This window comes from Oncorhynchus keta, unplaced genomic scaffold, assembly GCF_023373465.1.
Source record: "Oncorhynchus keta strain PuntledgeMale-10-30-2019 unplaced genomic scaffold, Oket_V2 Un_contig_809_pilon_pilon, whole genome shotgun sequence".
Lineage (NCBI taxonomy): Eukaryota > Metazoa > Chordata > Actinopteri > Salmoniformes > Salmonidae > Oncorhynchus > Oncorhynchus keta.
Window position 1 is genome coordinate 50,895 of NW_026289859.1, and position 23,151 is coordinate 74,045.

The following is a 23,151-nucleotide window of genomic DNA, read 5'->3' on the forward strand; positions in this document are numbered from 1 at the left end:
CTGTATCGGTACCCCCTGTATATAGCCTCCACACTGACTAAGTACCAGTACCCCCTGTATATAGCCTCCACATTGACTCTGTACCGGTACCCCCTGTATATAGCCTCCACACTGACTCGGTACCAGTATAATATAATAATAATAATATAATAATAATAATATATGCCATTTAGCAGACGCTTTTATCCAAAGCGACTTACAGTCATGTGTGCATACATTCTACGTATGGGTGATCCCGGGAATCGAACCCACTACCCTGGCGTTACAAGCGCCATGCTCTACCAACTGAGCTACAGAAGGTGAAGATGAAGTATCCCCTGTATATAGCCTCCACACTGACTCGGTACCAGTATCCCCTGTATATAGCCTCCACACTGACTCGGGACCAGTACCACGTTACACAGTCCTGGGCCTTATCATCTCACAGGAATTTGTATATTTTTCCACCAAAATGTCAGAAAAAGAAACAACAATAATGAATTGGAACCAATAGGGGTTCTATTCTACAATTGGGGTTCTATTATACTATTGGGGTTCTATTCTACAATAGGGGTTCTATTCTACTATTTTATCAGGTTACAACACCCATACAGGTTCAGTGATTAATTGCTATATTGTAATTACTTCGCCACCATGGCCGATTTATTACCTTTACCTCTCTTATCCTACCTCATTTGCACATCCTGTATATATTTTATTATATATTATTACTGTATTGACTGTATGTTTGATTATTCTATGTGTAACTCTGTGATGTTGTTTGTGTCGAACTGCTATGCTTTATCTTGGCCAGGTCGCAGTTGTAAATGAGAACTTGTTCCCAACTGGCCCACCTGGTAGGTGAAGGTGAAATAAACAAACAAAAACACAATACTGCTATTCTTCTGAGACCGAATAAACACTGCCACCTTGTGTTCAGATAATGGAATCACGTGAAGACATAACCAAGCAGAATAAACGGTGCTGATGTGATTAACTCGGGGAACCGAATGAGCCATTACCGTCTAGTGTGAAGTATCCTGTATTAGTAAGAACTAGCGCGTGGAATGTAGGTTGTGTTTACTGAGGAGTCGCTCAAGTGTTCAGGTAGTAAGTTACTTTGTATGAAGGATGTAGCCAACTGCTTTTTACCAAGGCCTTGTACGCAACACCTACAATATTCTTTCCAGGACAGACTGTTGGATGTGGATTGTATAAGGCTGCTGTTCAGTCGCTGTTGTTGCTCAGATGTGCCCAGACATTACGGACAAGATGGACGCTACAGTTTCTGGAGGTTTACAGTACAATAACAGAGTGTTGTTTGAACACCGATATCCGTGTTTACGGAGGGGATACCTGCATTCTCTGACTTCACAGTAAGAAGACCTATTGTTCATTCACATATCATATCTGTTTATTAGGCTATTGGACAGCGCGACGAAGAAGAAATAGGAATTCGGTTCAAATATTGTTTATTCCAAATCGGAGTTATGCTGCCATTTCATTTGTAGGCTTCCCCATGGAATAAAGGGTGTATGTTTAGTATAGTCTTCAACCCCTTAATACTGTATTGTCACAAAGCCGTCCGTTCCACACGGTGATTAGCAGAATGACAGATCCAAGCAGCAACACGGACTTTATGGCTGGCTACTCCGGTATCACCAGACCAAATGTAGCTGGCAGTGGGTTACCTCATCGGTCGGTGCTGAACTCTCCCCCTCCTCCAGGCAGACTGACGTCCCTGCGGTCCCGAGACCTGACTCTGGGCGGGTTCAAAAAGGTGATACCCAATGGAAACGCTCATACTGTATATCACAGACTACGTCCTCAACCCATAGAGATAGATAGAGGGCTCATCTTTGTATCTGTGCCATCAGGGCCCTGCTCCAGGCACATGTAAAATAAGCGGTCTCAATTAGCCATGTGAGAAGGAAATAAATTGAATTGATAAATTGTCTGGCCAGACTATCTAAACTAATCGTAGCCAATGTTTTTTTAAGTCAGTGAAGAACAACATTTTATTTTCAATGACAGCCCTGTTCAGGGGAAGAATGACAGGTTTTACCTTGTCAGCTTGGGGATTTGATCTTGCAACCTTTCGGTTACTAGTCCAACACCCTAACCACTAGGATACCGGCCGCTCCAGGTATACCGACCAGGCACGCCCTAACCCTAACCACTAGGATACCGGCCGCTCCAGGTATACCGACCAGGCACATGCAGAACTACAGGAAATTAGCTGTAAAACTCCAACAACTAAAAATTACTCTGCCCCAGGCAAAACGTGTAGAATTGCATGAAATGTGTTGTAAAATTGAAAAACATTTCTCTCTTCCCCATGTCAAAATGTGTAGAACTGCAGAAAACTTGCTTTAAAACTTCAACATTATCTTCACCCCATGGCAAAAGGTGTAGAATGCCAGGAAATGTACTGTAAAACATAAATATATTATCTCCACCATAAAGTGGGGGGCCACTAAAATAACCTTTATTTAATTAGGCAAGTCAGTTAAGAACACATTCTTATTTACAATGACGGCCAACCAAAAGGCCTGCTGCAGGGATGGAGGCTGTGATTGAAAACAAAAATATATATAGAACAAAAACCACACATCACGACAATAGAGACAACACTACATAAAGACAGACCTATAAGACAACACAGCAAGACAGTAACACATAACACAGCATGGTAGAAACACAACATGGTAGCAACACAGCATGGTAGCAACACAGCATGGTAGTAACACATAACACAGCATGGTAGCAACACATAACACAGCATGGTAGCAACACAGTATGGTAGCAACACAACATGGTAGCAACACAGCATGGTAGCAACACAGCATGGTAGCAACACAGCATGGTAGTAACACAACACAGCATGGTAGCAACACATAACACAACATGGTAGCAACACAGTATGGTAGCAACACAACATGGTAGCAACACAACATGGTAGCAACACATAACACAGCATGGTAGCAACACAACATGGTAGCAACACAGCATGGTAGCAACACAACATGGTAGCAACACAACATGGTAGCAACACATAACACAGCATGGTAGCAACACAGCATGGTAGCAACACAGCATGGTAGCAACACAGCATGGTAGCAACACAACATGGTAGCAACACAACATGGTAGCAACACAGCATGGTAGCAGCACATAACACAGCATGGTAGCAACACAACATGGTAGCAACACATAACACAGCATGGTAGTAACACAACATGGTAGCAACACATAACACAATATGGTAGCAGCACATAACACAGCATGGTAGCAACACAACATGGTAGCAACACAGCATGGTAGCAACAACATGGTAGCAACACAACATGGTAGCAGCACATAACACAATATGGTAGCAGCACATAACACAGCATGGTAGCAACACAGCATGGTAGCAACACAACATGGTAGCAACACAACATGGTAGCAACACAACATGGTAGCAACACATAACACAGCATGGTAGCAACACAACATGGTAGCAACACAACATGGTAGCAACACAACACAGCATGGTAGCAACACAGCATGGTAGCAACACAGCATGGTAGCAACACAGCATGCAACACAGCATGGTAGCAACACAACATGGTAGCAACACAACATGGTAGCAACACAACATGGTAGCAACACAGCATGGTAGCAGCACATAACACAGCATGGTAGCAACACAACATGGTAGCAACACAACACAGCATGGTAGTAACACAACATGGTAGCAACACAGCAAGACAGTAACACATAACACAGCATGGTAGCAACACAGCATGGTAGCAACACAGCATGGTAGCAACACCACATGGTAGCAACACATAACACAGCATGGTAGCAACACATAACACAGCATGGTAGCAACACAGCATGGTAGCAACACATAACACAGCATGGTAGCAACACAGCATGGTAGCAACACAGCATGGTAGCAACACATAACACAGCATGGTAGCAACACAGCATGGTAGCAACACATAACACAGCATGGTAGCAAACCAGCATGGTAGCAACACAGCATGGTATTAACACAGCATGGTAGCAACACAGCATGGTAGCAACACAGCATGGTAGCAACACAGCATGGTAGCAACACAGCATGGTAGCAACACAACATGGTAGCAACACAACATGGTAGCAACACAACATGGTAGCAACACAGCATGGTAGCAACACAACATGGTAGTAACACATAACACAGCATGGTAGCAACACAGCATGGTAGTAACACATAACACAGCATGGTAGCAGCACAGCATGGTAGCAACACATAACACATCATGGTAGCAACACAGCATGGTAGCAACACAACATGGTAGCAACACATAACACAGCATGATAGCAACACAGCATGGTAGCAACACAACATGGTAGCAACACAACATGGTAGCAACACAACATGGTAGCAACACAACATGGTAGCAACACAACATGGTAGCAACACATAACACAGCATGGTAGCAACACAGCATGGTAGCAACACATAACACAGCATGGTAGCAACACAGCATGGTAGCAACACATAACACAGCATGGTAGCAACACAGCATGGTAGCAACACAACATGGTAGCAACACATAACACAGCATGGTAGCAACACAACATGGTAGCAACACATAACACAGCATGGTAGTAACACAACATGGTAGCAACACAGCATGGTAGCAACACAGCATGGTAGCAACACAGCATGGTAGCAACACAGCATGGTAGCAACACAGCATGGTAGCAACACAACATGGTAGCAACACAGCATGGTAGCAACACAGCATGGTAGCAACACAACATGGTAGCAGCACAACATGGTAGCAACACAACATGGTAGCAACACAACATGGTAGCAACACAGCATGGTAGCAACACAACATGGTAGCAACACATAACACAGCATGGTAGCAACACAACATGGTAGCAACACAACATGGTAGCAACACATAACACAGCATGGTAGCAACACAACATGGTAGCAGCACAAAACACAGCATGGTAGCAACACAACATGGTAGCAGCACAAAACAATGGTACAAACATTGGGCACAGAAAACAGCACAAAGGGAAAAAAGGTTGATCTTCTTTACGATTGGCTGAACCCTCCTGGTGACCCAGTTGGACATGACTCCAATAGGATCAGCGGGAGGGAGGAGCCAATGAAGTTGGAAGTCCCACCCAGTTGACCACATTAAAATGGTGGAAGCCCTCAATGGTTCTGCTAATCCCATAGATAGAACGAGACAGATATTTCACCTGATGTGAAGCATCCGCTTGGCGTTTCCACTTACTACCAAATATGGTAGTGAGAGGAGGCCCAGTGGCCGGCAGTGGGAAAAGATGGATTTTCACTGACATTCTGCTAATTCTCTCATCGATGGAACATTTGATCTCAATACAATTTTCTGTTTCCAAAGCAAGAATGAACATGTTTTGAACAGAGTGGACTAAGTTTTGTAGACGTTACCATTTTTCAACATCTAAAAATCGAGCCGTGCGGGGAGAGGCTGCAGGGTGTCCCAGTTCCAAGACCAGTCAATGACGTCGGTGGACCGCAAAAGGGAGCTTGGATCCGGGTTAAGCAGCAATGATATCATCCTTCGCCACCGTTATCTTACGGCATAACTCAAACCAGTCGTGACTGTTCAACAAACACCACATAATTTAAGTTTCTTTCCAGCGAATTTCTTAGTTACATAATTGTATAACTAACTAGCAAATTAGTTTTGAAGTTGAGGGTGCAGTATTTATGTTTGACAATGACGAACATGGCTAGTTTAGCCAGGGAAAACAAGCTAGAGACATGATATAGCTGGTGTAACGGATGTGAAACGGCTAGCTTAGGTAGCGGTGTGCGCTAAATAGCATTTCAATCGGTTACGTCACTTGCTCTGAGACCTTGAAGTAGTAGTTCCCCTTGCTCTGCAAGGGCCGCGGCTTTTGTGGAGCGATGGGTAACGATGCTTCGTGGGTGACTGTTGTTGATGTGTGTAGAAGGTCCCTGGTTCGCACCCGGGTATGGGCGAGGGGACGGTTTAAAAAAATTATACTGTTACACTGGGCGCACATGCACAGTAGGCTATTTCAGAACAGATTGTAGTTTTCATACCCTGATATCAGGAGCTGTCGGGGAAAAGTTTGATTAAACAATTCAGAGACAAAGGAATAACAGATGAGAAATATTTAAGGACAGCGAATCGATATACTATGCCAAAATCAGCTGTAAATGTCAATCGTAAAAGCTTAAAACGATGTCTGCGTGAATCTGAATCGAGACAATGAATGGTGAAGTCTCTTCTGGACACGGTAGACTCATCGTCCTCACCACTCTATTGTGAGCACTACTAAATAACCAGTCTACAGTGAAACAGAAACACAGTGGGTGCTGAACAAAAGCAGATATACAGCTGTCCAGTGTCCTGTCACAAGCATTAAACAAAACAGTCATGATATTCAGATGTGTCAAAATAGTAGAAATTAATACATTTATATTTTTATTACAGAAAACCTTCGTACCCAATGTCCATTCTCTGAGGAAGAGTAAAGATGAGTGAGTGTCGACTGTATTGCTTAAAGACACATTCCATTAGACTACCAAGGATCCAGTTTAGAAGAATACATGTTAACATTAGACTACCAAGGATCCAGTTTAGAAGAATACATGTTAACATTAGACTACCAAGGATCCAGTTTAGAAGAATACATGTTAACATTAGACTACCAAGGATCCAGTTTAGAAGAATTCATGTTAACATTAGACTACCAAGGATCCAGTTTAGAAGAATACATGTTAACATTAGACTACCAAGGATCCAGTTTAGAAGAATACATGTTAACATTAGACTACCAAGGATCCAGTTTAGAAGAATACATGTTAACATTGAACTCCATTGAACTCCTTTCCCCAGGTTAAAGGAAGAGGCCCATGTTGCACCAAAGAAGGACAGAAGAGTGAGGGAGGAGAGGCACAGGGAGAGAAGAGAGCGCCCCCCTCAGATCATTCAGTCCCACTCCATCTTTGAACAGGGTCCTGCAGACACAGTAAATAAACCAGGTGAATTGGACCTTCTCTGCCAGAAGCTGCCTTTACTGTGTGTTAAAGAAACAGGTTATTATCATGATCATTAGAAACACTGGATTCCAGGGTGTCCTGTCCTCTGTTCTGTACAGGGGGGTGGAGAGGGACCGACCTTACAGACAGCAGATCCTCTCCTGTAGCTAAGTGTTTTAAGAAGGAGAGACGTGCCTCAGAGGAAAACGATATGTTACACAAGCTTCAACGGGATGATGTAAGTACAACAGCCTTAATGACTAGTCAACCTAAAGTAACAGCCTTAATGACTAGTCAACCTAAAGTAAAACACACAGCCTTAATGACTAGTCAACCTAAAGTAAAACACACAGCCTTAATGACTAGTCAACCTAAAGTAAAACACACAGCCTTGATGACTAGTCAACCTAAAGTAAAACACACAGCCTTAATGACTAGTCAACCTAAAGTAAAACACACAGCCTTAATGACTAGTCAACCTAAAGTAAAACACACAGCCTTAATGACTAGACAACCTAAACTAACAGCCTTAATGACTAGTCAACCTAAAGTAACAGCCTTAATGACTAGTCAACCTAAACTAACAGCCTTAATGACTAGTCAACCTAAAGTACAACAGCCTTAATGACTAGTCCCTAAAGTAACAGCCTTAATGACTAGTCAACCTAAAGTAACAGCCTTAATGACTAGCCAACCTAAACACACAGCCTTAATGACTAGTCAACCTAAACACACAGCCTTAATGACTAGCCAACCTAAAGTAACAGCCTTAATGACTAGCCAACCTAAAGTAAAACACACAGCCTTAATGACTAGCCAACCTAAAGTAAAACACACAGCCTTAATGACTAGTCAACCTAAAGTAAAACACACAGCCTTAGTGACTAGACAACCTAAACTAACAGCCTTAATGACTAGTCAACCTAAAGTAAAACACACAGCCTTAATGACTAGTCAACCTAAAGTAACAGCCTTAATGACTAGTCAACCTAAAGTAAGACACACAGCCTTAATGACTAGTCAACCTAAACTAACAGCCTTAATGACTAGTCAACCTAAAGTAAAACACACAGCCTTAATGACTAGTCAACCTAAAGTAACAGCCTTAATGACTAGTCAACCTAAAGTAAAACACACAGCCTTAATGACTAGTCAACCTAAAGTAACAGCCTTAATGACTAGTCAACCTAAACACACAGCCTTAATGACTAGTCAACCTAAAGTAACAGCCTTAATGACTAGTCAACCTAAAGTAAGACACACAGCCTTAATGACTAGTCAACCTAAAGTAACAGCCTTAATGACTAGACAACCTAAACTAACAGCCTTAATGACTAGTCAACCTAAAGTAAAACACACAGCCTTAATGACTAGTCAACCTAAAGTAACAGCCTTAATGACTAGTCAACCTAAACACACAGCCTTAATGACTAGTCAACCTAAACACACAGCCTTAATGACTAGTCAACCTAAACACACAGCCTTAATGACTAGTCAACCTAAACACACAGCCTTAATGACTAGTCAACCTAAACTAACAGCCTTAATGACTAGTCAACCTAAACTAACAGCCTTAATGACTAGTCAACCTAAAGTAACAGCCTTAATGACTAGTCAACCTAAAGTAAAACACACAGCCTTAATGACTAGTCAACCTAAAGTAACAGCCTTAATGACTAGTCAACCTAAAGTAACAGCCTTAATGACTAGTCAACCTAAAGTAAAACACACAGCCTTAATGACTAGTCAACCTAAAGTAAAACACACAGCCTTAATGACTAGACAACCTAAAGTAAAACACACAGCCTTAATGACTAGACAACCTAAACTAACAGCCTTAATGACTAGTCAACCTAAAGTAAAACACACAGCCTTAATGACTAGTCAACCTAAAGTAAAACACACAGCCTTAATGACTAGACAACCTAAAGTAACAGCCTTAATGACTAGACAACCTAAAGTAAAACACACAGCCTTAATGAGTAGTCAACCTAAACTAACAGCCTTAATGACTAGACAACCTAAACTAACAGCCTTAATGACTAGTCAACCTAAAGTAAAACACACAGCCTTAATGACTAGTCAACCTAAAGTAACAGCCTTAATGACTAGTCAACCTAAAGTAAAACACACAGCCTTAATGACTAGTCAACCTAAACTAACAGCCTTAATGACTAGTCAACCTAAAGTAAAACACACAGCCTTAATGACTAGTCAACCTAAACTAACAGCCTTAATGACTAGACAACCTAAACTAACAGCCTTAATGACTAGTCAACCTAAAGTAAAACACACAGCCTTAATGACTAGTCAACCTAAACTAACAGCCTTAATGACTAGACAACCTAAACTAACAGCCTTAATGACTAGTCAACCTAAAGTAAAACACACAGCCTTAATGACTAGTCAACCTAAAGTAACAGCCTTAATGACTAGTCAACCTAAAGTAAAACACACAGCCTTAATGACTAGTCAACCTAAACTAACAGCCTTAATGACTAGACAACCTAAACTAACAGCCTTAATGACTAGTCAACCTAAAGTAAAACACACAGCCTTAATGACTAGTCAACCTAAAGTAACAGCCTTAATGACTAGACAACCTAAAGTAAAACACACAGCCTTAATGACTAGTCAACCTAAAGTAAAACACACAGCCTTAATGACTAGACAACCTAAAGTAAAACACACAGCCTTAATGACTAGTCAACCTAAAGTACAACAGCCTTAATGACTAGTCAACCTAAATTAACAGCCTTAATGACTAGTCAACCTAAAGTAACACACACAGCCTTAATGACTAGTCAACCTAAACTAACAGCCTTAATGACTAGTCAACCTAAAGTAAAACAGCCTTAATGACTAGTCAACCTAAAGTAACAGCCTTAATGACTAGTCAACCTAAAGTAACAGCCTTAATGACTAGTCAACCTAAAGTAAAACACACAGCCTTAATGACTAGTCAACCTAAAGTAACAGCCTTAATGACTAGTCAACCTAAAGTAAAACACACAGCCTTAATGACTAGTCAACCTAAAGTAAAACACACAGCCTTAATTACTAGTCACCCTAAAGTAAAACAGCCTTAATGACCAGCCCCGTTCTTTTCTGTTCTGACCAGTAAAATAAAAGTTCTGAACTGGTTTGAACAAAAGAAAAGTACCGGTTTATATCGTTCCTTTTTAAACCTACTTCACCAATCATGCAGTGCAGGTAGAGCAGCTTGTTATGGAGTTGGAAAGCTATAGCTCAGTGAGTTGTTTACATGTGTGATAGACTTTTCAGGCGTGAGATGCAACTGAAAATGACTTAAATGTAATGTAAATGTAATTAGGGCCACAGCATTATACCTACAGACGAGCGGCTTCTGGAGGAACTTTGAATGTCTTTGATCTTCAGAGTTGGTTTAACATTCGACCAGAGAAGCGAGCTAATTAACAAGCTTGTGTGTGCAGAGCGGCACCAGAATGCAAATCACGTCTTACCTTTCTGTAGTTAAAAAATACAATGTGAAATGTGATAACTATAGTATCCTTAACTAGCATTGAAAAAGTGAATCCATTCTTTTCTAATTACAAATCTCTCCCCACATCTTCATGCTTGTAACGTCAGTAATGCTTTGGAGGGCGAGGGGCAGGTAGCCTACACGCACACACAATGGCAACGATTTTTAGCTGGCAGGCAGACAGTGGAAGAAGTTTCTGATTAACAGAGGGATAACGTTATTAACTGGTTCCCATGTGTTTAATGTAACAGTTCTGTTCCGGAACAGTATAGATCACTTTCGTTCCCGGTTCTGATTCTGTTCGTAGAAACATTTCATTATTTCCATGAACCGGTTCCAACCCCTGGTTGAAATACATATATTTATTTAAACCGCACACTTTTTCCCCCCCATGTAGTTTTTGGATGATCCTGGTTTGAAAAATGATGCCAAGAACAAGCCAATTCAACTACCACTGTATCAATCTAGCAACTTCCTGATAACAGAGGCAACAACATGTAAGTATATACAGAGCCTTCAGAAAGTATTCATACCCCTTGACTTATTCCACATTGTGTTACAGCCTGTATTCAAAATGAGATTTCAAAATGTATCAAATGAAATAGAAATATCAAATTTACATAAGTATTCACACCTGAGTCAATACATGTTAGAATCACCTTTGGCAGTGGGTAAGTGTCTAAGAGCTTTGCACAATATTTTCACATTGTGGAGTAACTACAATGTTGTTGATCCATCCTCAGGTCTACTACCAGCCATTAAACTCTAACAGTTTTAAAGCCACCATCGGCCTTGTGAAATCCGAGTGGTTTCCTTCTACCCCAGCAACTAAGTTAGAAAGGACGCCTATATCTGTGTAGTGACTGGGTGTATTGATACACCATCCAAAGTGTAATTAATAACTTCACCATGCTCAGATATTCAATGTCTGTTTTTTACCCATCTACCAATAGGTGCCCTTTGAGGCATTGGAAGACCTCATTGGTCATTGTGGTTGAAATTCCCTGCTCGACTGAGGGAGCTTCCAGATAATTGTATGTGTGGGGTACAGAGATGAGGTAATTAAAAAATTATGTTAAACAATATTCGACTATTACACTGAGTCCAATCAACTTTATTTAAAAAGCCCTTTTTGCATCAGCAGATGTCACAAAGTGCTTGTACAGAAACCCAGCCCAAAACCACAAACAGCAAGCAATGCAGATGTAGAAGCAAGGTGGCAAGAAACAACTCCCTAGAAAGGCAGGAGCCTAGGAAGAAACGGGATCCTATTCTGGCAGGTAGAGATGAGTACATGGCCATTAAGGCTGTTATTCAGGATGATCATAGATGACCAACAGGGTCAAATCAGTGGTTGAGTGTGCAGCAGGTCAGCACCTCAGGAGTAAATGTCAGTTGATTTTCCATAGCCAAGGTCGACCGATTAATCAGAATGGCCGATTAATTAGGGCCGATTTCAAGTTCTCATAACAATCGGTGATGAGCATTTTTGGACACCGATCATGGCCGATTACATTGCACTCCACGAGGAGACTGCGTGGCAGGCTGACTACCTGTTATGCGAGTGCAGCAAGGAGCCAAAGTAAAGTGCTAGCTAGCATTAAACGTATCTTATAAAAAAACAATCAATCAATCTTAACAATCACTAGTTAACTACACATGGTTGATGATATTACTAGTTTATCTAGCTTGTCCTGCGTTGCATATAATCGATGCGGTTAATTTATCATTGAATCACAGCCTACTTCGCAAAACGGGTGATTTAACAAGCGCATTCGCGAAAAACAGCTATGTCGTTGCACCAATGTGTACCTAACCAAAAACGCCTTTCTTAAAATCAATGTGTACCTAACCAAAAACGCCTTTCTTAAAATCAATGTGTACCTAACCAAAAACGCCTTTCTTAAAATCAATGTGTACCTAACCAAAAACGCCTTTCTTAAAATCAATGTGTACCTAACCAAAAACGCCTTTCTTAAAATCAATGTGTACCTAACCAAAAACGCCTTTCTTAAAATCAATGTGTACCTAACCAAAAATGCCTTTCTTAAAATCAATGTGTACCTAACCAAAAACGCCTTTCTTAAAATCAATGTGTACCTAACCAAAAACGCCTTTCTTAAAATCAATGTGTACCTAACCAAAAACGCCTTTCTTAAAATCAATGTGTACCTAACCAAAAACGCCTTTCTTAAAATCAATGTGTACCTAACCAAAAACGCCTTTCTTAAAATCAATGTGTACCTAACCAAAAACGCCTTTCTTAAAATCAATGTGTACCTAACCAAAAACGCCTTTCTTAAAATCAATGTGTACCTAACCAAAAACGCCTTTCTTAAAATCAATGTGTACCTAACCAAAAACACCTTTCTTAAAATCAATGTGTACCTAACCAAAAACATCAACGCCCTTCTTAAAATCAATGTGTACCTAACCAAAAACATCAACGCCCTTCTTAAAATCAATGTGTACCTAACCAAAAACATCAACGCCCTTCTTAAAATCAATGTGTACCTAACCAAAAACATCAACGCCCTTCTTAAAATCAATGTGTACCTAACCAAAAACATCAACGCCCTTCTTAAAATCAATGTGTACCTAACCAAAAACACCTTTCTTAAAATCAATGTGTACCTAACCAAAAACATCACCGCCTTTCTTAAAATCAATGTGTACCTAACCAAAAACACCTTTCTTAAAATCAATGTGTCCCTAACCAAAAACATCAACGCCCTTCTTAAAATCAATGTGTACCTAACCAAAAACATCAACGCCCTTCTTAAAATCAATACACAAGTATATCTTTTTAAACCTGCATATTTAGTTAATATTGCCTGCTAACACAAATTTCTTTTAACCTGGGAAATTGTGTCACTTCTCTTGTGTTCTGTGCAACAGTCAGGGTATATGCAGCAGTTTGGGCCGTCTGGCTCGTTGTGAACTGTGTGAAGACTATTTCTTCCTAACAAAGACAGCCAACTTCGCCAAACGGGGGATGATTTAACAAAAGCACATTTGTGAAAAAAGCACAATCGTTGCACAAATACCGAACCATAAACATCCATGCCTTTCTTAAAATAAATACACAGAAGTATATTTTTTCAATCCTGCATATTTAGTTAAAAGAGATCCAGGTTAGCAAGCAATATTAAACTAGGGAAATTGTGTCACTTCGCTTGCGTTCATTGCACGCAGAGTCAAGGTATATGCAACAGTTTGGGCTGCCTGGCTCGTTGCGAACTAATTTTCCAGAATATTACTTAATTATGACATAACATTGAAGGTTGTGCAATGTAACAGGAATATTTAGACTTATGGATGCCACCCGTTAGATAAAATACCGAACGGTTCCGTATTTCACTGAAAGAATAAACATTTTGTTTTCTAAATTATAGTTCCCGGATTTAACCAAATTAATGACCTACGGCTCATATTTCTGTGTGTTATTATATTATAATTAAGTCTATGATTTGATAGCGCAGTCTGACTGAGCGGTGGTAGGCAGCAGCAGGCTCGAATGCATTCATTTAAACAGCACTTTACTGCGTTTGCCAGCAGCTCTTCGCTGTGCTTCAAGCATTGCACTGTTTATGACTTCATTCCTACGGTTCCATAGCCGCAGGCAGAACAGCGGAAACTAGATCAGCAGCATGACCTGGGGGAGTGGGGACAGCCAGGAGTTGTCAGGCATGGTCCTGGGGCAGAGAGAGATGGCTGAATTAGAGGGAGCATACTTAAGATCACACCAGAGAAGACAGGATAGGACAGACTGACACTAGCCCCCCTGACACTGGGGACTCGGGGGGGGCGACCAGGCAGGTATAACCCCACCCACTTAGCCAAAGCCCCCCCCAACATCAGAGGGACATCAACAGACCACCAACATACTACCCTGAGACAAGGTGGAGCCCACAAAGATGTCACCCAAGACCGGAGAGGAAGATCATGTCAGTGACTCAACCCACTCATGTCAAGTACAGTGAAAAAAGCTTGGCAAGACACGATGCTGACCTCCTAGGGACAACATGGGAGAGCACTAGCAAGCCAGTGACTCAGTCCCCGTAATAGGGTCAGAGGCAGAGAATCCCAGTGGAGAGAGGGGAGACGGACAGGCAGAGAATCCCAGTGGAGAGAGGGGAGACGGACAGGCAGAGACAGCAAGGGCGGTTCATTGCTTCAGTGCCTTGCCGTTCACCTTCGCACCCCTAGGCCAGACTACACTTAATCATAGGACCTATTGAAGAGATGAGTCTTCAATAAAATACTTAAAAGGTTGAGACCAAAGTCTGCGTCTCTCACATGGATAGGCAGACCATTCCATAAAAAGGAGAAAGCCCTGCCTCCAGCAGTTTGCTTAGAAATTCTAGGGACAGTAAGAAGCCCTGTGTGTTGTGACCATAGCGTACGTGTAGGTACGGCAGGACCAGAGAGATGGGTAGGAGCAAGTCTATGTATTGCTTTGTGGGTTAACAGTAAAACCTTGAAAATCCGCCTTGACAGGAAGCCAGTGTAGAGGCACTGGAGTGATGATCAAATTTGACGGTTTGAGTCAAGAGTCTAGCAGCTGTATTTAGTGCTTTATGCAGGTGGCTGGAGAATCGCAGTCTAATCTAGAAGTGACAAAAGCCTGGATTAGCTTTTCTGCATCATTTTATGTTTTACAGAAAGTTTCAGATTGTCTGCCTGGACCAATTTTGGGGTTTCTAATCTCCAAAAGAATGTGGTGTCAAAAGTTGCACTAAAGCCTAGGAACACAAGGACAGACAGAAAAGCCTTGGGCTGATGCTATTAAAAAGGTAATTTACCACCTACACAAGTGTGGTCTCAGTACTATGACGGGGTTTAAAAAGAGACTGGAGCGTTTCGTATACACATCCAGATAGGGAGCCATTTATGATGTTCAACATAGGAGGGCCAAGCACAGGAAGTAGCTCTTTCAGTAGTTTAGTTGGAATAGTAGACAGCTGGAAGGTTTAGAGGCCATGACTATTTTTGTGAATGTGTTGAGAGATACAGGATTAAAAGAACTTGAGTATCTCCATTGATCCGAGGTCCTGGCAGTTCTGTGCAGACTCAGGACAACAGAGTTTGGGAGAAATTATTCACATTCAAGAGTTCGAAATTTGCTTTCTAATTAATATTTTATTTTCATCAAAGAAGTTCATGAATTCATCACTGCTTGAAGTAAAGGCCATTCCTCACTTGGGGAGTGCTGCTGTTTCGTTAGCTTTGCGACAGTATCAACAAATTGTGGATTGTTTCTATTCTCCTCAACTAGGTTGGAAAAGTAGGCTGATCAAGCAGCAGTTAGTGATTTTTGATATTGTCTTTCCAAGCTAGTCGGAAGATTCCCAGTTTGGTGGTGAGGGCTCTTCGATACCGCACGGTACCGTCTTTCCAAGCTAGTCGGAAAACTTCCAGGGAGCTAGTTTCTTGTGACAAATGTTTGTTTTTAGTTGTGCGACTGCATCTAGGTATTACACAAAGTTACTTTTAGATCCTCGGTTAGGTGGTTAACTGATTTCTGTACTCCGACATCCTTGGGTAGGTGGACGGAGTCTGGAAGGGCATCTAGGAATCTTTGCATTGTCCGAAAATGTATAGCATGGCTTTTGATGATCCTTGGTTGGGGTCTGAGCAGATCATTTGTTGCGATTGCAAATGTAATAAAATGGTGGTCCGATAGTCCAGAATTATGAGGAAAAACATTTATATCAACAATATTTATTCCACAGGACAAAACTAGTTCCAGGGTCTGACTGTGGCAATGTGTAGGTCCAGAGACATGTTGGACAAAACCCAGTTGATGATGCCTCCGAAAGACTGAGTGGGTCTGTGGACTTTTCCATTAGAAGTCAGCAAAAATGTGAATATCTGCCATGACTACAAAGTCCGATAGGAGCTCAGTGAGGAACGCTGTATACAGCCCAGGAGGCCTGCAAACAGTAGCTATAAAAAGTGATTGAGTAGGCTGCATAGATTTCATGACAAGAAGCTCAAAGACAAACGCAGTCACGTTTTCATAAATTGAAATGTTAGCAACACCGCCACCTTTGAGGGATGCACGGGGGATATGGTCACTAGTGTAACCAGGAGGAGGCCTCATTTAATGGCTTGAGCCATGTTTCAGTCAGGCCAATCACATCATGATCAGTGATTAGTTCATTGACTGTAACTGCCTTGAAAGTGAGGGATCTAACATTAAGAAGTCCTTTTTTGAGATGTGAGGTATTATCAAATCTCTTTGAATAATGACAGGAATGGAGCAGATCTTTATTCCAGCGAGATTGCTAAGGCGACCACCGCCCTGTTTAGATTTGTCCTACCTAGATCGAGGCAGGCCTCCCGAGTGGCGCAAGGCTAGAGATTCTGGGCTCGAGTCCAGGCTCTGTCGCAGCCGACCGGGAGACCCATGGGCGGCACAATTGGCCCAGTGTCGTCTGGGTTAGGGGAGGGTTTGGCTGTCAGGGATGTCCTTGTCCCATCGCGCACTAGCGACTCCTGTGGCGGGTTGGGCACAGTGCACGTTGACACGGTCACCAGGTGTACGGTGTTTCCTCTGAAACACATTGGTGCGGCTGGCTTCCGGGTTAAGTGGGCATTGTGTCAAGAAGCAGTGCGGCTTAGTTGGGTTTCAGCGGACGCATGGCTCTCGACCTTCGACTCTCCCGTGTCCATATGGGAGTTGCAGCGATGAGACAAGACTAACTACCAATTGGATAACACGAAATTGGGGAGAAAAAGGGGTAAAGAAATTAAAACCGAGATTGTTAAGTCCATTGTTAAGCACATTTGTACTCCTGAACTTATTTAGGCTTGCTATAACAAAGGGGTTGAAAACTTATTGACTCAAGACATTTCAGTTTTTCATTTTTAAATTCTACAAACATAATTCCACTTTGACATTATGGGGTGTTGCATGTAGGCCAGTGACACAATCTCAATGTGATCCATTTTAAATTCAGGCTGTAACAACATGAGGAATAAGTCAAAGGGGTGTTTCCTGAAGGCCCTGGATGCACAGGATGTAAACAATTAGACATGCAAATACACGGGGGATTTACAGAGGTGCACAGACTCAATACATTAACACGTGTTCCAGTCTTGTCAATCCAAACTGGTTCCCAGGTAGCTGATGGTCCTGTGTTTGTTGCCCTACAGCATTCAGAGCCCCTGCTACTACTAACCCAAACCTGCCCCTTCAGTACGGACCAGGACATCAGTACGGACCAGGCCAGATCCCTCAGTATAGACCAGACCAGGGGGTCCTGAGCCCTGACCAGATCCCTCAGTATAGACCAGACCAGGGGGTCCTGAGCCCTGACCAGCCCTCTGTAGCAGAGCTCTTCCACCAGCTGATGGTTTCAGAGACAGAAGAGTTGCTGTTCATCCAGCTACCTGATACTATCCCTGGCCAGCCAACCACAGCCTCCGTCCCAAGCCAGCCAGCCACAGCCACCGGCCAGCCAATCACAGCCCCAGAAAGAAATTGTAAAAAAGACTCCAAGTCCGACGGCAAGCGCACCTCTCACATTAAAGCACCAGTGAGTAACGACCACATTCTATCCTTGTTTTCTACCGTCCACTTCATTCTAACAGGGAAGCATTTCACGCCAAGGTCTACATTTGCTGTATTCAATCTTCTTCCTCAGGACCCTGCTAGAGACAGCGTTCCCATCCAGTCAGAGTTCTCCTAACCCCTGACCCTAAAGGCCATGTTCTTCCTCAGGACCCTGCTAGAGACAGCGTTCCCATCCAGTCAGAGTTCTCCTAACCCCTGACCCTAAAGGCCATGTTCTTCCTCAGGACCCTGCTAGAGACAGCGTTCCCATCCAGTCAGAGTTCTCCTGACCACTAACCCTAAAGGCCATGTTCTTCCTCAGGACCCTGCTAGAGACAGCGTTCTCATCCAGTCAGAGTTCTCCTGACCACTAACCCTAAAAGCCATGTTCTTCCTCAGGACCCTGCTAGAGACAGCGTTCCCATCCAGTCAGAGTTCTCCTGACCCCTGACCCTAAAGGCCATGTTCTTCCTCAGGACCCTGCTAGAGACAGCGTTCCCATCCGGTCAGAGTTCTCCTGACCACTAACCCTAAAGGCCATGTTCTTCCGCAGGACACTGCTGGTAAAGACGTTCCTGTCCTGTCAGAGTTCACAGAGGGGTTTCTGGGTAAACTACAGATCAGGAAGTCTGGCAAGGTGCAGCTGGTGCTGGGAGACATCACTATGGACGTCTCAGAGGGAGCTGCCTTCTCTTTCCTACAGGTCTGTTAATATAATAGACATTACAGGGTTAGATGGTGTTGAGACATCACTATGGACATCTCAGAGGGAGCTGCCTTCCCTTTAGAACAGGTCTGTTATTATAATAGACATTACAGGGTTAGATGGTGTTGAGACATCACTATGGACGTCTCAGAGGGAGCTGCCTTCCCCTTTAGAATAGGTACATTTACATTTACATTTAAGTCATTTAGCAGACGCTCTTATCCAGAGCGACTTAGGTACCTAACAGTCTAGTTCTCCTGTTAAGTCCTAAAGAACCACAGTCCTGATTCACTGTGATCCAGGATTTGTTTAGTCCTGATTCACTGTGATCCAGGATGTGTTTAGTCCTGATTCACTGTGATCCAGGATGTGTTTAGTCCTGATTCACTGTGATCCAGGATGTGTTTAGTCCTGATTCACTGTGATCCAGGATGTGTTTAGTCCTGATTCACTGTGATCCAGGATGTGTTTAGTCCTGATTCACTGTGATCCAGGATGTGTTTATTCCTGATTCACTGTGATCCAGGATGTGTTTATTCCTGATTCACTGTGATCCAGGATGTGTTTATTCCTGATTCACTGTGATCCAGGATGTGTTGAGTCCTGATTCACTGTGATCCAGGATGTGTTGAGTCCTGATTCACTGTGATCCAGGATGTGTTGAGTCCTGATTCACTGTGATCCAGGATGTGTTGAGTCCTGATTCACTGTGATCCAGGATGTGTTGAGTCCTGATTCACTGTGATCCAGGATGTGTTGAGTCCTGATTCACTGTGATCCAGGATGTTGAGTCCTGACTGTGATCCTGATTCACTGTGATCCAGGATGTGTTGAGTCCTGATTCACTGTGATCCAGGATGTGTTGAGTCCTGATTCACTGTGATCCAGGATGTGTTGAGTCCTGATTCACTGTGATCCAGGATGTGTTGAGTCCTGATTCACTGTGATCCAGGATGTGTTGAGTCCTGATTCACTGTGATCCAGGATGTGTTGAGTCCTGATTCACTGTGATCCAGGATGTGTTGAGTCCTGATTCACTGTGATCCAGGATGTGTTGAGTCCTGATTCACTGTGATCCAGGATGTGTTGAGTCCTGATTCACTGTGATCCAGGATGTGTTGAGTCCTGATTCACTGTGATCCAGGATGTGTTTATTCCTGATTCACTGTGATCCAGGATGTGTTTATTCTTGATTCACTGTGATCCAGGATGTGTTTATTCCTGATTCACTGTGATCCAGGATGTGTATATTCCTGATTCACTGTGATCCAGGATGTGTTTATTCCTGATTCACTGTGATCCAGGATGTGTTTATTTCTGATTCACTGTGATCCAGGATGTGTTTAGTCCTGATTCACTGTGATCCAGGATGTGTTTAGTCCTGATTCACTGTGATCCAGAATGTGTTTAGTCCTGATTCACTGTGATCCAGGATGTGTTTAGTCCTGATTCACTGTGATCCAGGATGTGTTTAGTCCTGATTCACTGTGATCCAGGATGTGTTTAGTCCTGATTCACTGTGATCCAGGATGTGTTGAGTCCTGATTCACTGTGATCCAGGATGTGTTGAGTCCTGATTCACTGTGATCCAGGATGTGTTGAGTCCTGATTCACTGTGATCCAGGATGTGTTGAGTCCTGATTCACTGTGATCCAGGATGTGTTGAGTCCTGATTCACTGTGATCCAGGATGTGTTGAGTCCTGATTCACTGTGATCCAGGATGTGTTTAGTCCTGATTCACTGTGATCCAGGATGTGTTTAGTCCTGATTCACTGTGATCCAGGATGTGTTTAGTCCTGATTCACTGTGATCCAGGATGTGTTTAGTCCTGATTCACTGTGATCCAGGATGTGCAGACAATGGCTTAGGGTCAGACAATAAGGGGCTAAATCATCTGTTATTTCTCCCACAGCAACTGGTGTCTGTGCGTCTGTCTGAGGGCCTGACTGGAGACATGAGTATCCTGGGGAACGTCAAGCACAAGCTGGTCTGCTCTCCAGACTTCCAGGCTCTGCTACAGGAGCCATCACCTGACCACTCAGCACATCTCTAACTTATATTCCCTTCACCTTTTTCAGCATTAACTGTGTAGATATTGTAGTTTTATTACAGGATGTGAGGATTAACTGTGTAGATATTGTACAGTTTTATTACAGGATGTGAGGATTAACTGTGTAGATATTGTAGTTTTATTACACGATGTGAGGATGAACTGTGTAGATATTGTACAGTTTTATTACACGATGTGAGGATGAACTGTGTAGATATTGTAGTTTTATTACACAATGTGAGGATTAACTGTGTAGATATTGTAGTTTTATTACACGATGTGAGGATTAACTGTGTAGATATTCTACAGTTTTATTACACGATGTGAGGATGAACTGTGTAGATATTGTAGTTTTATTACACGATGTGAGGATTAACTGTGTAGATATTGTAGTTTTATTACACGATGTGAGGATGAACTGTGTAGATATTGTAGTTTTATTACACGATGTGAGGATGAACTGTGTAGATATTGTAGTTTTATTACACGATGTGAGGATTAACTGTGTAGATATTGTAGTTTTATTAGACGATGTGAGGATTAACTGTGTAGATATTGTAGTTTTATTAGACGATGTGAGGATTAACTGTGTAGATATTGTACAGTTTTATTACACGATGTGAGGATTAACTGTGTAGATATTGTACAGTTTTATTACACGATGTGAGGATTAACTGTGTAGATATTGTAGTTTTATTACACGATGTGAGGATTAACTGTGTAGATATTGTAGTTTTATTACACGATGTGAGGATGAACTGTGTAGATATTGTAGTTTTATTACACGATGTGAGGATGAACTGTGTAGATATTGTAGTTTTATTACACGATGTGAGGATTAACTGTGTAGATATTGTAGTTTTATTACACGATGTGAGGATGAACTGTGTAGATATTGTACAGTTTTATTACACGATGTGAGGATTAACTGTGTAGATATTGTACAGTTTTATTACACGATGTGAGGATTAACTGTGTAGATATTGTAGTTTTATTACACGATGTGAGGATGAACTGTGTAGATATTGTAGTTTTATTACACGATGTGAGGATGAACTGTGTAGATATTGTACAGTTTTATTACACGATGTGAGGATTAACTGTGTAGATATTGTACAGTTTTATTACACGATGTGAGGATTAACTGTGTAGATATTGTAGTTTTATTACACGATGTGAGGATGAACTGTGTAGACTTTGTAGTTTTATTACACGATGTGAGGATGAACTGTGTAGATATTGTAGTTTTATTACACGATGTGAGGATGAACTGTGTAGATATTGTAGTTTTATTACACGATGTGAGGATTAACTGTGTAGATATTGTAGTTTTATTACACGATGTGAGGATGAACTGTGTAGATATTGTAGTTTTATTACACGATGTGAGGATGAACTGTGTAGATATTGTAGTTTTATTACACGATGTGAGGATGAACTGTGTAGATATTGTACAGTTTTATTACACGATGTGAGGATGAACTGTGTAGATATTGTACAGTTTTATTACACGATGTGAGGATTAACTGTGTAGATATTGTAGTTTTATTACACGATGTGAGGATGAACTGTGTAGATATTGTAGTTTTATTACACGATGTGAGGATGAACTGTGTAGATATTGTAGTTTTATTACACGATGTGAGGATGAACTGTGTAGATATTGTAGTTTTATTACACGATGTGAGGATGAACTGTGTAGATATTGTAGTTTTATTACACGATGTGAGGATGAACTGTGTAGATATTGTAGTTTTATTACACGATGTGAGGATGAACTGTGTAGATATTGTAGTTTTATTACACGATGTGAGGATGAACTGTGTAGATATTGTAGTTTTATTACACGATGTGAGGATGAACTGTGTAGATATTGTAGTTTTATTACACGATGTGAGGATGAACTGTGTAGATATTGTAGTTTTATTACACGATGTGAGGATGAACTGTGTAGATATTGTAGTTTTATTACACGATGTGAGGATGAACTGTGTAGATATTGTAGTTTTATTACACGATGTGAGGATGAACTGTGTAGATATTGTAGTTTTATTACACGATGTGAGGATGAACTGTGTAGATATTGTAGTTTTATTACACGATGTGAGGATGAACTGTGTAGATATTGTAGTTTTATTACACGATGTGAGGATGAACTGTGTAGATATTGTAGTTTTATTACACGATGTGAGGATTAACTGTGTAGATATTGTAGTTTTATTACACGATGTGAGGATGAACTGTGTAGATATTGTAGTTTTATTACACGATGTGAGGATGAACTGTGTAGATATTGTA

The 23,151-nt window shown here is 41.7% G+C and overlaps 3 protein-coding genes across 5 annotated transcripts in view; 1 reads left to right on the forward strand and 2 right to left on the reverse strand.

Moving 5' to 3' along the window:
* The first annotated feature begins 929 nt into the window (after positions 1 to 929).
* LOC127926705 (DNA-directed RNA polymerase III subunit RPC4-like) lies at positions 930 to 21,585 on the forward strand. The gene is made up of 8 exons (XM_052512201.1): positions 930 to 1,759; positions 6,483 to 6,529; positions 6,888 to 7,033; positions 7,150 to 7,268; positions 10,933 to 11,032; positions 17,697 to 18,079; positions 18,650 to 18,799; positions 20,716 to 21,585. The coding sequence occupies exons 1-8, from the start codon at positions 1,589 to 1,591 to the stop codon at positions 20,854 to 20,856; spliced, it is 1,257 nt and encodes a 418-aa protein (XP_052368161.1). The 5' UTR covers positions 930 to 1,588; the 3' UTR covers positions 20,857 to 21,585.
* LOC127926707 (transcription factor A, mitochondrial-like) overlaps positions 6,451 to 23,151 on the reverse strand; it is a 33,673-nt gene continuing 16,972 nt past the window's right edge. Inside the window, exon 9 of the mRNA XM_052512207.1 lies at positions 6,451 to 7,009. The gene's annotated coding sequence lies outside the window, so the exon portion shown is untranslated. The remainder of the gene's footprint in view (positions 7,010 to 23,151) is intronic.
* LOC127926706 (uncharacterized) lies at positions 12,146 to 15,973 on the reverse strand. Of its 3 annotated transcripts, none has more exons than XM_052512204.1 (2): positions 12,600 to 15,973; positions 12,146 to 12,491 (listed from the first exon to the last, which is right to left on the reverse strand). In XM_052512204.1, the coding sequence occupies exons 1-2, from the start codon at positions 13,301 to 13,303 to the stop codon at positions 12,254 to 12,256; spliced, it is 942 nt and encodes a 313-aa protein (XP_052368164.1). In that variant the 5' UTR covers positions 13,304 to 15,973; the 3' UTR covers positions 12,146 to 12,253. The 3 variants fall into 3 exon arrangements, with proteins under 3 accessions (XP_052368164.1, XP_052368163.1, XP_052368162.1); XM_052512203.1 differs by having other exon boundaries at positions 12,146 to 12,527; XM_052512202.1 differs by having other exon boundaries at positions 12,146 to 12,563.